Below are 13193 nucleotides of genomic sequence, written 5' to 3' on the forward strand. Positions count from 1 at the left end.
TTATTAATTCTTGTGCCACACACAGCTCAATATTTGGGATCCAGACTCTCCTGTGTTTTGACCAGACTCTAATGTACTAGCAATTGATTCACTATGAAGAAAATTCACTGTTTAAATGGAAAGCAGAGACTTTTTCTTTAACCAAGCACTGGAATATGTGCTAGTATTTTCTGTGGTGCTAAATCATAATTCTTGATTGAACTTCAGATTATGGCAACAAAAAACCTGTAAAGAACATAATAGGTAATGGGATGCAGATAAGAATTTAAAGGTTCAACCTTGCTTCTTTGACTCATGAAAATAAGTCTCTTTATTCAAGGCAGGCATAAAATTCATCCAAAGCCACATGTGCTCAGTTTCAAAGGTGTAAACCATATACCCCACATACACCCGATTGCCATCTGCTTCCTGAGCATCTGTCTATTCAGAACTGGCAAGCAAGCCTTTGGCTGGTGGAAGCCTCGTTTTCCTCTACCATCTCTTGCCATGGTTTCCCACTGCTAGTTACACTCATCGGCATTTATGAAGAAATAGGATTATAGGGAAGTAGGTCTAGAAGGGATCTTGCAATGTCATCTCATCAGGCCCCCTGCTCAAGGCAGGATTATCTCTAACTAAACCATTCCAGCCAAGTGTCTGTCTAACCTGCTCTTGAAAACTTCCAAGAATGATATTCCCAGTTTTGCTCAATGGCCTATTCCAGTGCTTGACCACCAAATGATGCTCAATAATGTACCCTCACCACATTTTTTTATTCTACTCATTTCTCACCTCTATCTGCTGTTCTGGTATTGTAACTTCCTATTTTGTATACTTGAAAGATGGGAGCCATTTTTCTAAGTAAAAACTTGCAAGTCTTCCTAACTTATAAAATGTTGCATTCAAAACTAGAAATTTTGCACATTTTCAGGGTTTCTTCTTCCAGATTTCCTTTCTAGAAATCCATTTTTTGACACTGCATACCTTCATCAATTTAATGGTTTTTACTGTAATCCTCACTCACAGTTAAACAATTTGAGTCTTGAATATCTTGTACTTACCTTCCCCTTCCTTCCCACCCCAATTTTTTTTTTTTAGTATATAAAAAAGCTTCCTAAATCTCCACTGTCCAAGTTTTGAGGTGCAGAATAATAACACCAGACTCCTATTCCAGGAAGAAGGACCATGCTTTTGTAGTCCTTTTTTAATTTCACTGATTTGCTGACCAATTCTGAACTCAGAATTTTCTCTTAGATTTACAAATCTGAGGATCCCTACATCCTGACATGCCTAATTCCACATATGTCCTCTGATCATTTGTTCCATTCATCTTCCTTCTCTGACTTTCCAGTGGTAGTACCAAGAGGGCACAGTTATTCTTTCGTTTGTGATGAATCAGTTTTATTGGCGGACAATGTGTCCCTTTTTTTGGTTAAATCACTTCCTTTATATTCTCACCGTAAAGAGAAAGGAAGCATTTTAGGTTACAGTTCAACTCCACACCTAACTTATTTGTATTGTGGTAGTGCTTGAAAGCTCTAGATGAGGTCAAGACCCCATTTTGCTAGGCTCTGTAAAAACACGTAGTACAAACACATGGTTTCTGCCTTGAAAATCTTATACTCTAAATAAATAAGAACAACAGAGAGTGGGAGGAGAAAGAAAGAGAGAAGTGATATTGCCTGTGAGCACATAGAAGGCTGGGGGCTAAGTGAACCAGCTCCTGATCTCCTGACTTCCATGGCAGTATTCTATCAGACCGTGCTGCCTTGTGGCAAGGAAGGTTAGTTGGAAGCCTATGAAAGGGCAGAAATCAGTTAGGATTTAAAGAAATATTCTGCATTGTCTTTCAGACTCAAGAAATTGTGAAAGCTATGGTTTGGTTTAGAGTCTTTAACGTACAGCTACATTGCTGCTTTTACAGATTGGAACCTAGATCTCTTCACGGTATCTACCTTTAACAAATAGCAGGCCCAAGCAGAGTTAGGGCATACAAAATCCTATCTGAATTTGTGAGAGGTGTGTGGCAGCATCAAGGTATATTTAATCTAGGACAGGGGTGTCAAACATCCATCCTGTGGGGCTCCTAGAGGAGGCAGGGTGAGCAGGGGCTGGGCCTGGCATGCAGTTCAGGGGTACAGAGCACTGTTGTGGACACTTGGTGGCAGGTTGAGCACTGACTGCATTAACCCCTACAGCTCCCTGACACCACTTGTTCAGCCATCTCTGCTCAAACTGCCACCGGAGATGGGGCCAAATCTGTCCTGTAAGGAGCTTTTTAGTCTGGAACTGACCCAGGGAGCCACACAAGTTTGACATGCTTGATTTAGGAAATGGAGACTGAGATATTGCACGACATGTTCCTTCCTTCAAAAAAAAAAAAAAAAAGTATCCTTTATGTTTTCAGGATTTGAGCCTGCATCAGCTCCAGCTCCTTCAGTTCCCGCTTGGCAGGGCCGATCAATTGGTACAACCAAGCTCAGACTGGTGGAATTCTCAGCTTTTCTTGAACAGCAGAGAGACCCAGAATCCGTAAGTGTTGTCCTAACTCTCTGCACTTTTCAGTTGATTCTCCACATTTCTAGTCCCTTCCTACATGCTTTCCACAATTGGCACTGATATAGCTGTAAATGTATTTCTTAAGTTTTTTGTGTTCAACATTGATCAGTGTGAAATAATATTGCTCTTAGTACAACACAGCATTTTCTCTTTCCAACCATTTTTTATAAAAGTTATTGCTTGTATAACTATAGAAGCTAATGCTAGAAAAATCAGGGCCTGTCACATTTGCCACTTCTGGAAGCTGAGGAAGTTTCACTGCACAACTATGCCAAACTACCTCATTGATGCAGTTTACCAGTTGTACTAAGCTTCTCTGTTTTGGGAGGGCTTTATTCAGCAGAATACTTAAAGGTACACATGTGCTTAAAGGTTTTCCTTGAACAGAAAAGTTTAAGGACCTGCTTAAAAATCAGGTACATTCATAGGTGCTTTGTTAAACCATGGTCTTTGTGATATGATCACAGTTTCTCTGGGTGCCAAGAAGAGAGCATAATCACCCATGTTATACTCCAGGAGACTCGAAATAAAATGTATCACCCACTGAATCTCATCGTTTAATACGACTTTTTAAAGTGTCATTTACACAAGAAGCTATTGAATCACCCTATGCATCAGTGTTAGATAATTTTACTCATTACAATACAGAGTTTTCCCCCTTAATTCAGTTTTAACCTGGTTTTAATTTTTGCCTCTGAGCAGTGTGGGTTGATATTTTGCACAAACAGTTCTCTAAATGTCCAAACATGGTGCATGTTTTAACTTGAATTTCTCTTGAGGCCAAATTCAGTCAAAAAAGTTGGATTTTGCACTGCAGTATTGCAGACCATTAGTGGATCTGGACACAATATTTTTTTCTAATTCCTCTAATCCTTACTGAGCTGCTTTTTTGACACTCACCAATGTTTTGTTGCTGTGAATGTTTGTTAGCAGTTTAACTGCTTCTACTACATATCACAAATCATCAGAAATCAAAAGAGCTCATTTCAGTTTCCTGTAGAAGAAACATTGCAGAACCAAGAATTTGTATTGAGATGATTTCTGAAAAGCAAATTCTTATGAGCATGTGGTATAGATGGTTCTTTCTTCAAATTGCTGGTAAAATACAATAGTATGGAACAGAGTAAAGCTGTCACATGCTGTTTTATAATTCTGTACTAGAAACCATAGAATTTATGAGCTACGGCCAGGGGATGTTATCTAGGGAGTGTTTACCCTGCATAATGGGGATCAGAGACATAGCACAGAACAGAGGAATACTTGCAACAGAGGAGTCTGAGAGAAATACTATAGTGAAAATGCAACATATCTTAACAATTCAGATATGAATATATGTGGCAGAATGTTATGCTGTTCAGTGCCGTATTTTATGTTGAATTAACCTTAGGTGTGTGTCAAAAGTTTGGGCCAAATTTGCAGCCACTTAGACCTGTCAATATCAGGAATAAATCCATTATTTTCTCTTTCTATGTTGTATCAATTCCGTATTTTATAAATACTTATAAATACTTATTTTCAAATTCTTCATTTAACACAGAGGATTTAAGACTATGCTCTTGGGGATTGTACTGTGATCCTTTTCACTCTGGTGTAAAGTAGTAATGACTCCTTTGAACTCAGTGGGTGCATCTACACACACACTTTGCTGCAGAGCTGGCGAATTAGCTCCACAATTAAATGTCACCTATTAGGGGGCAGTAAATTAATTAACTCCACTGTAAGGTAGTACTGTACAGGACAAGTACTATCCTATAGCAGAGTAGTTATGCCTGCTGAAATGCACATGTAGACAATGACTGGGGCTGGCTGGAGTATGAGGGTGCTATACTGCAGGAAAGGCCTGTCAGCCAGCCCCACACTGTAGCACCCCTGTGCCCCAGCCAGCGCCTCTGCAGCATGTTGAGCACAGCAGCCCTGGTCTGGCAGCCTGACCCCCTCCTCCACTCCCCGGCTCCCCTGCCAGCTGGGGCTACCCCACCCTAGCTCAATGTTCTCAATGCAGTCCTGGGAGCATGTGTAAACACTGTGCGTGGGAGCAATAAACTGGTGTGAATTGCACCAGAGTTTATTGCTACGTGCTAATTGCGCGTGTAGATGCACCCAGTGGGATTACTCCCAGAAGATATTTACATTAGACATTCTGAGTTTTTTTGTAATGTATAAAACTATATTTTTTTTGTAGGGTTTCATTTTGTGCCAATCCCATTGCCCATAAATATCCCTTCCTTGAGACCCTGGGAAAAGTCATGGACAACATACACAAAAGATTCACAAATCCATGCTCTGGAATAATAGTGGTGGGGGAAGTGCCAAAGTTATGGACCATCTCAGAATTAACTGCCAGCAACTTCCTGTCATTTATATTGCAAGGGATGCAGCTCATATGCTGGACAGAAATACAACCAGCTCTTCCCCTGCCTTCTTCAACCCACCAGCTCTGTCTCAATCTCATCTAACCTCAGGCACAGTCAGAAATCTCCTCTGAGCCCCAAGTCCATCTAAATGCTAGCTAATTCTTTCCCTTAACCTGGCTGGTTCAGATGGGATGAAGACGCAAAGAGGATTGTTATAAGTATTATGAATGCAAGGCAACTTTGTCTTTTCATTTAGCTTTCTATGTAAGAAGGAGTCCATATGACCTGAGAGCTGTACCAGCCCTACTTTTCTATAATTCTTATATAGATCCCTACTCCACGCTGCAGGAGCAGTCTTGGGGCAAATAAACAGTTGTTCACAGCTGTCCCTTGGGCTCTTAGAAAGCTAGTAAAGGCTTTTCAGAGCTACTTTTTTCTTGTCAAAAACATAGAATCAGCAAAACCTAGAATCCACATGGCCAGTGGTGTCAGTAAGAGGCCACTCTATCTACAGCAGTGAAGGATAGCGTGGGTGGCCTGTCAGAACAACGTTTTCTCTGGGCTAGATAAAAGCTCATTGTTTTCCTCCAGTCTCTGAGGGAAGACCAGCAAACCAGGTCCATTACCCTGTGAGGACAGGTGCACCCCAACCACAAATTGAAGGAGATGGTCTGCCATCTACACAGCAGGCCATCTGAAGGAGACGGTGGTCCATATTTCTCTAAGCCAGCAATTCCCAAACTGTGGGTTGTGACCCTAAATGGGGTTGCAACATCAGTGAATGCAGCTCAGATGCACGGACGGGACCTGGCACGGCTCTTTCTCCCATGCCAGACCCTGCCCGTGGTGCTGTAGAGGCCCAGGGGAAAGGGTAGCAGGGTGGGGATTCCCAAGCCTGCAGCAGGTATCCTGCATCCTTTCCCCACTCCACAGGCTCCACTCTGGCCGTGCCGCCCATGGGGGAGGGAACAGGGTCGGGGGGCAGGGAGCTGGGCTTCCAGCTCTGGCCTCAGCAACTTCTGCTTCCTGCAGTCAGCAGCCGGGGCCTAGGTGCTGCTGGGGTGGGGGAGCAGGGGGCTGCGGGCCCCGGCCCTGGGGCATCTGGGGAGAGTGGGAGTCTGCGGATTGGAAGTGAGGGGCAGCAGCAAGGGCGGGGGCTATGGGTTGGGAGTGAGGGGCACCTGGAGGGTGGGGGGCTGTGGGTTGGGAGTGAGGGGCATCAGTAGGGCCAGGGAGCTGTGAGTCGGCAGTGCAGGGCACCTGGGGGGTGGGAGGCTGCGAGCTGGGAGTTGAGGGGCCATGATGTGAACATGGGGTCATAAATGGGGTCACGCTGAGGAAAAGTTTGGGAAGCACTGCTCTAAGCCGTGACTTCTCAACCTAGTTGTTTTACATCTCTGTAAATATTAATCCCAGTTCTCAAGAAAGCACACTTCCTTTATGTTCCCAATACAGAATTGAACATTGAAATCTTTCTATTTACCTTATAGTTATGTGAGACCTTTCAAGCCCTCAGCTTATTCACTGATCACCATGTATATTAGTGATTTATGAACTCTTGCACACACAGAATACTGTGCAGGAATAGATGATGTTGCATGCATGTGCCTTCAGGTTATAGGGAAAATAGCATGTTGTAATGTAACTGCAAAGAGCTGTATGGTGCATGGGTAGGGCCCAAGGCAGTGGAGTTAAAACAGAGATGCCTTAAATTTCCCACATTCCCAGTCCAACAGCCAAAATCACCACAAAGGCTGTGGTGTACCACCTTGACATTGTCATCTCACTGTTTTAAACATGTATTTATTATTGGCCGTAACAGGTATATATCAAAGTTTGGAAAACCTGTTTACACAGCATCTGCATGTCTGTAATATCATATGGCTGTAAAAAGTGAACAATAGAGCAGTTCAGTGATTTAAGGTTTACATCTTCCCTGTGAGGAATGGCACAGCTTTAACCAAAGATATCTTTGCCTTATGATATGTGATCTCCAGTCACATAACTGGTATTAATAATGTGAAACCAATGGAGTGAAATGAATAGATTTGCAACATAATTGAGTAAAAATGGGTAAAAGGTGCTGCTTTGGCAACTGTGGGTATCAGAAGGTCAGGTTCTAAGTATTATCACACAGCTCAGCATGCAGTGCATTGCATTCATATGGTATATGTGATACAAGGTTCGGGAGAGACCTCTGATCGCTCATTTTCTAGGCAGGTGCAGACTCTGGGGAACGTAAAACATGCACACTTGCATTGCAGTGGAAAGTTAGAGGACTGAATAGAAAGATGGTGGGCAGGAAGCCTGGGTAAATTACAATACAGCTCTTGCTGCCATAGTTTATTTGCAGCTAGAGTTCCTGCCATATGGGGTTGAGAACCTGACAAGCATTCTCTCTTGATGAGAAGCGTGCTTTGAGAAAGTTTCATGTTTTTAACACCTTGCACTTGTATACTAGGAAGCTGTTGGTTTTTTTTTAAGTTACTCCAATATTTTTTCATTACATAATGAAGGCAAGGAAAAGTAGTACTCTGCAAATTTCCTTGTGTTGCTTAATACCCAGCACAGACTTTAACCTTTATTTCCTGAATGTTCAAGTAATCTGTGTGTGGGAAAGGGAAAGGGACAGTTGGAAAGCAAGTGATTAGCAGCAGAAGGACAAACAGCTGTGCAGTAGAGTAGTGGAGACAGATGGAAAGGACTGGAAACAGAAGAGAGCTAGAGAAGCTGGTGGAGGGGAGCACCTGAACACCTGGTAGAACTGATAGCTGCCACTTTTGCTCAGCCAAATAGATTGGCTTGTCAGTATAATGATAGGAATTGCAGCTCTGCTGTTTCAGAGAGAAGAGTGAAGAGTCATCTATGGGAGGACTAGAAGACTGTTGCCAGGGAGGGCAGGTTCTGCGTACCAAAAGGGTTTCAGTGCTGTAATTTCCACCTGTTCTACTATTGCTGAAATGTTAGAGTAGCAACTTCTCTAAATGTATCATGTATGGTAGGGAATGTATAAGAGCTGCCACCAGTTGCAGGATAGGACCTAGTTTACTCTAAATTGGTTTGACTCTCTACATCCAGCTGTAAATAATGGCATATGAAGTAGTCCAGAGACTGTAGAACAGCCTTATGAGGGCAAAGGTGAAAGCCTCTTTGCTTGAAACACTGAAAAGGAGAATAAGCAAAGCTGCCTTGGCAGTATAATGGCCCAAAAGCTCCTAGGATTTTTCTAGACTTCTCCTCAGGCACCTCTAGCTTGACAAGAATTTTGTAGCAACTTCCAAAACCACACCTGAGAGATGAGAGGCTAAACCTGCATATGACCTTATTTAACACTATTTCAGAAGATCTTAAATAACTATGGCTCTCCTTCTCTTCTGCTGATTCACCATTTGGTTGCAGATACAGTTTACATGGTATGGAAATTAAAGTTGCTATTTTTATAAAGTACATAAATTAGCCATAAGCAAGAAATTCACGGCACTTGTGTACATTTTCCACCTTGAAGATTTGTTGTATGATAACTTACGCTACATTCCTTTATTCCCTTTCTTAACAATGAAATGATTGTAAGCTCGTAAACAGGTGCTTTTCAATACATTTTAATGATGTTTCTTGGTAAATAAAAGCAAGTATCATTTAACAAATAATTTAACAAATAATTATCAACATTTATTAGAAGACAACAAAAGCCTGTCATAATAGCAGAGGCAAAAAAATCTAACTGCTTTAAAATGCATGTAATTATGTGGCATGGTGTCTTCTATAGTAGGAGACTAGCTAGGCAGAAGAACCCTTACTAGTGCCCCAGAAAACCTAATACAACAATTAGACATGTAGACCCCATTTGTCTGTACAGGATCTTGCACAAAAGTCCACCCCCAGGGAACTATTATAGGAATGGAGTATTAAAAGTTTCTGGGATCCTTGCATTAGCAATCAGGGTATGAAAGTACTAAATCCCCTAAATATCGGGCATTTATATTACTTTAGACTGAGTATTTAAATGCATCTCAAATGTTCATTCTAGACTTCTACCAGTCAAGATTAATTTTTTTCCCAGCCTAATCAATTGTTCAATATTTTTTTAAAAAGGAAATCTTTCCTAATATCATAGAAAGGAAATAATACATTCATTTTAACATGGAGAATTTTTATAGATTGCCAATCAGAATTCTGGATGTAGGATGAGACATTTGTAACATCTGAGAGAGAGATTCTTCAGGGAAGCATAAGCAAAATAACTCCCTCCTTTTTACATGAAAAACAAACATACACGTGACTAATGCATTTTTGTTCTTCCAAGTAGTATAGTCCTTTTGAACTATGAACTATGCTTTTAAGTCCCAGAGTTGCTTCTTAGAGGATAAATGCATTTCCTCTACAATAAATGTAAACATTAGCACCCTCATCAAATTAGACCATTTTATTTATCAGGCTGTACCTGGCAACAGGATCTCTTTACCTGATTGCTTTATATTTTCATTTCAACAGTTCTCTGGAGGTCCACAGTAAATTTCTATTAATAGTAAAACCGCATAATTTTGTATTTCCTAACATGGGTAAAATGAATCTACATACAGTTTAGAGAGAACTTACACAATTATCTTTTTTTATAGGTGACAATAAAATGCAACTTAAAATATTCCAGTATTGTGGAATTTTGCCTAAATAAATTTTGCCTAGCTTCAATCTGGTTCTTCAGTTGCAGCCCAAATTGGTCTGACTAGACACCTGTTTAGTCAGTCTAATTCCAAAGGAAATTCCCCCTTTCTCCCCCCTCCCTCCCTTTCTGGATAACCAACTCCTGCTGCTACATTCATGCCAAGTCCAAGCACTTGAAAACAGCCTTCTATCTAAAACATCTTTAAAGCTACAAAGGACACCACCATGAGAAAAGTTTCAAAATCAGCCCAGCCATCTGTCCATAATATCAATGAGTGTTATGTCTGAAATTAAAAAAAAAAGATATGACAAAGCAGAATAATAATATTTCTTAGGGTATTTTTATTTAAAGTTTTTGTTTTTAATAGGGTTTTTGCACTTAAGCATTCCCTGATGACATGCGAGTACAGGAAGTGTTATTTATAAGAGCCTAAAAAGTGAAAGTGACTAGAAATGGGCTATAAAAACATGCATGTGCTCATTCTTTTTCATTATCCAAACGCAGTACAATTCAAAACCTTTACCAAATCACCCAAGGGATGGAGAAATAAATGTTATTTTTAAGAAAATCCTCTTCATTTGAACTATAGAAGACATTGATAGGAATATATTTTTATATTATGAATGTATCTTGTCAGCTATGTATAGAAACTTATTTTTCTATATAGATTACATAACAAAGAAGTCAGTGTTTAGATCCTAAGAATGTGTTTAGTTAGACTCTTTATTTTGGGAAAAGAAGCATAAGTCAGCTTTATATTTAGATGGATTGATTTGGAAAGAATAATTGTGTGGCAGACTCTAGATTCAAGGTTATTTAAAATAAGTCAAATCAGGTACACAAAAATATCAGTCTCTTCCCTTGATTAGTGTGAGGTTTTGCATCTGCATAACCTCACACAGACTTTCATATTCAAGTGTCTGTAGTGAAGCACCTAATTTAAAGAGTCCAGATTTTTCAGTGGGCTGAGAAACCCCAGGCGTTAGTCCCAGTCCTACAATTGACTAGATGAAGGCAGACTCCTGTGACTTCAGTGGACTTTATGCAATCTCATGGGACCCCCTGCATGTATCCTTTTTCAGAACTGAGGCCAGAGGTGTCTAACTTTAGTTGCCCGAGATAAAAATTGTGGTGGAAACTAGTAGAAAGACACTTGTTAGTAGGCAATTCTCCAAAGCTAGACTCCCTTAAAATTGGTGTCAACAAATGAAAAAGGCTGTCTGCAGCATATCCCCCCTTTTCTCTTGTTTTCCCTTAGCCCTAAATCCAACCACAACAAAAACCAAACCAAAAAAAGTCATCATTTTAACAAAGTTCATGAAAAAAATAGTTCTTGGCTCCCCCTGCTGGCTCTGCAGACAAAGTTCACTAGCAAGCACTGGTCCCACAGCTCCATGGCTATCATTACTGGTGCTTGTTCAAAACCCAGTAAATAAAAATGACCACTTTAATGGAAGAGATTTTGGAAGAGAGGGAGGGATACTTTTTTCATGAACCTGAGAGAGAGAATAGTGAATGATGAAAGTAGATTCTGGAAGGGTAGAACCTTGATGAACTTTCACTAATCCACAAAAGTGGCTCATTGTAAATTAGCGAATGTTGGCATAGCGGTAAACGGATAACAAGCAACATAGCGGTAAATGGATAACAAGCAACTATCCCTGGACAGCCAGCAGGGAACACTACATCACGCTCCTTCCCTGCCTCACACAGCTGTAGGAGCTAGCTGTTTTGTTTGTTAAATGGCAGTCGGGGGGGGCGGGGAGGGAGGCAGGGGGTTGGCTGTCTGAAATAGCAGTGTCCTCCTCTGTATTTGTAAAGTTAGTTGTTTATGCCTATCTGAGCGAGTCAGGACCAAACCCTCAAGTCCCTGCAGTTGATCTAACAGTCCAAAATCACCATAAAAACTGGTCAGCTACACAGGGAACAGCAGAGAAAAATATATCTGGATTGGCTGCTGCATCTTGCAAGGCTGTTTGCGGTTCTTGGGAAAGAATCATCCATGGTGCTCAAGCCCAGAGCTTAGCCAGGATATAGTCAAGGAGCATGTGTACAGTGCCATTGCTTTGTACCAGGAGGGTGCATCAGACTTAGCTGTTCTTTTTCCCTGCCCTGTGTAGGAACATTCATGTTGTAGTTACATCAGTGGCTCGGAGCTGACGATGAGATACCATTGATATTGGTCCTGGCTTCTGTATTCTTGATTCAAGCTTTGCTTACCAAAGCAGGGTTTGGCTTCTGTTTATATGTTTATATGTATATTGTATACCGATATATACATTTATATGCTATATCACATACATACACAACTTCTGTAAAACTGTTTTAAAAACATCATTCAGAAAGCGAAGCCAAACATTCCAAAGTTAGGAAATGCTCTGTGTGTGTGTGTGTGCATGCGAGCGCACGTGCATGCTCTGATGCAGACTTTAATGACATGATCACATATTTATTTTTTCCTGCTTCATTCAGTGCACAGCATGGATGGCCTCTCTTAATGAGCAGCTGTTCCATAGTTTGTTTTCTCTTCGTTCTTCAGTGGGTAGCTCTATGCCTTATTTACTGAACACTATTCAAACCTTGCTCTGAATACAGAATTACTAATTTCCTCATGGGCTTCTCTGTGGTTGTCACCACTCCAGTGTTTGTATACTTCACAAATAGTTATGAGTTTATTCTTTGCAGTAATGATGGGACATTATTATTATGCCCATTTTACAGCTAATGAACGTGGACGCAAAGAAATTCATTGGGCCTTACTTTGAGATGCTTTAGACCCTGGCTTTTCTAAATACTTAACAATATAGAGCACTTGAGTTTACCCCGTAGTAAAAATGGAGCAGATACAAGATATGCAGCCTTATTATGAAAAAGGTATTTCTATTTCCAAGGTAAAGTTACCCTGCGGGGGGAAAAAAAAACTTTATCACGGGGAGACTTACTATGGAGTTAGTGTTGCATGTTTTCTCCCCTAATCTATTTAATTCCCAAGTAGCCTTTTGCTCTAAGCCAGAGGTTCTCAGTCTTGCTCTTATTGTGTACCCCCTTCCAGATTTACCAGCTGCCCATGGATCCCTACCAGGGTACATTTGTGTTTTTAACCCCTTAAATGCCAATTATTACAATGAAAGTTAAATCCACCATTACACAATTTCTCCTGCATACCCCCAGAGAGGTCTTGCATATCCCCAGGGGTACAGGTACCACGGTTTGGGAACCCCTGCTCTAAGCAAACTGGCTTCTCCTCTCCTAACTAGCTAAGAACAGCATCTGTTGGGGACAGCCAGCTTTGAATGCTGGTCCTATGTTCTCTCCCTTACTACAGAGAAAAACTACTACAGAGTAAGATCTGGGGTAAATTTCCCTGAAGTAATTGCCTTGTGTGTCCACACTCTCATTCTCTGAAACATCTTAACTGTATTAGCTGAAAGTGAACAAAAACCAAAACAGACATTGGCCATTGTTCATGGAAAATTGTTCAGGAAACCCTATAGATGATATTAAAGCACTGCAAATATAACTCTGTCTTAATCCATTCAAATGGAGGGTGATATCCATGGGAAGGAAATATTTAGTTACTAGGGTTTTGTCAGAAATAAAGAGAATTGTTGGCAGGGCAAATTATTTTTTTGCAATCA

The 13193-nt window shown here is 40.8% G+C and overlaps 1 protein-coding gene across 12 annotated transcripts in view; it reads left to right on the forward strand.

Annotated features, from left to right (window-relative positions):
- Positions 1-13193, forward strand: part of TEAD1 (TEA domain transcription factor 1) — a 239476-nt gene that overhangs the window by 181898 nt on the left and 44385 nt on the right. For all 12 annotated transcript variants that reach the window (XR_003094887.1, XM_025208162.1, XM_025208161.1 and 9 more), the window contains one exon: positions 2387-2511. Coding sequence is in view for 11 of the 12 variants with exons in the window: in XM_025208162.1 (XP_025063947.1) it covers positions 2387-2511 (125 nt within the window). In the remaining variant the exon portion in view is untranslated. The remainder of the gene's footprint in view (positions 1-2386; positions 2512-13193) is intronic.

Source organism: Alligator sinensis, unplaced genomic scaffold (genome assembly GCF_000455745.1).
Source record: "Alligator sinensis unplaced genomic scaffold, ASM45574v1 scaffold352_1, whole genome shotgun sequence".
Classification (NCBI taxonomy): Eukaryota; Metazoa; Chordata; order Crocodylia; family Alligatoridae; genus Alligator; species Alligator sinensis.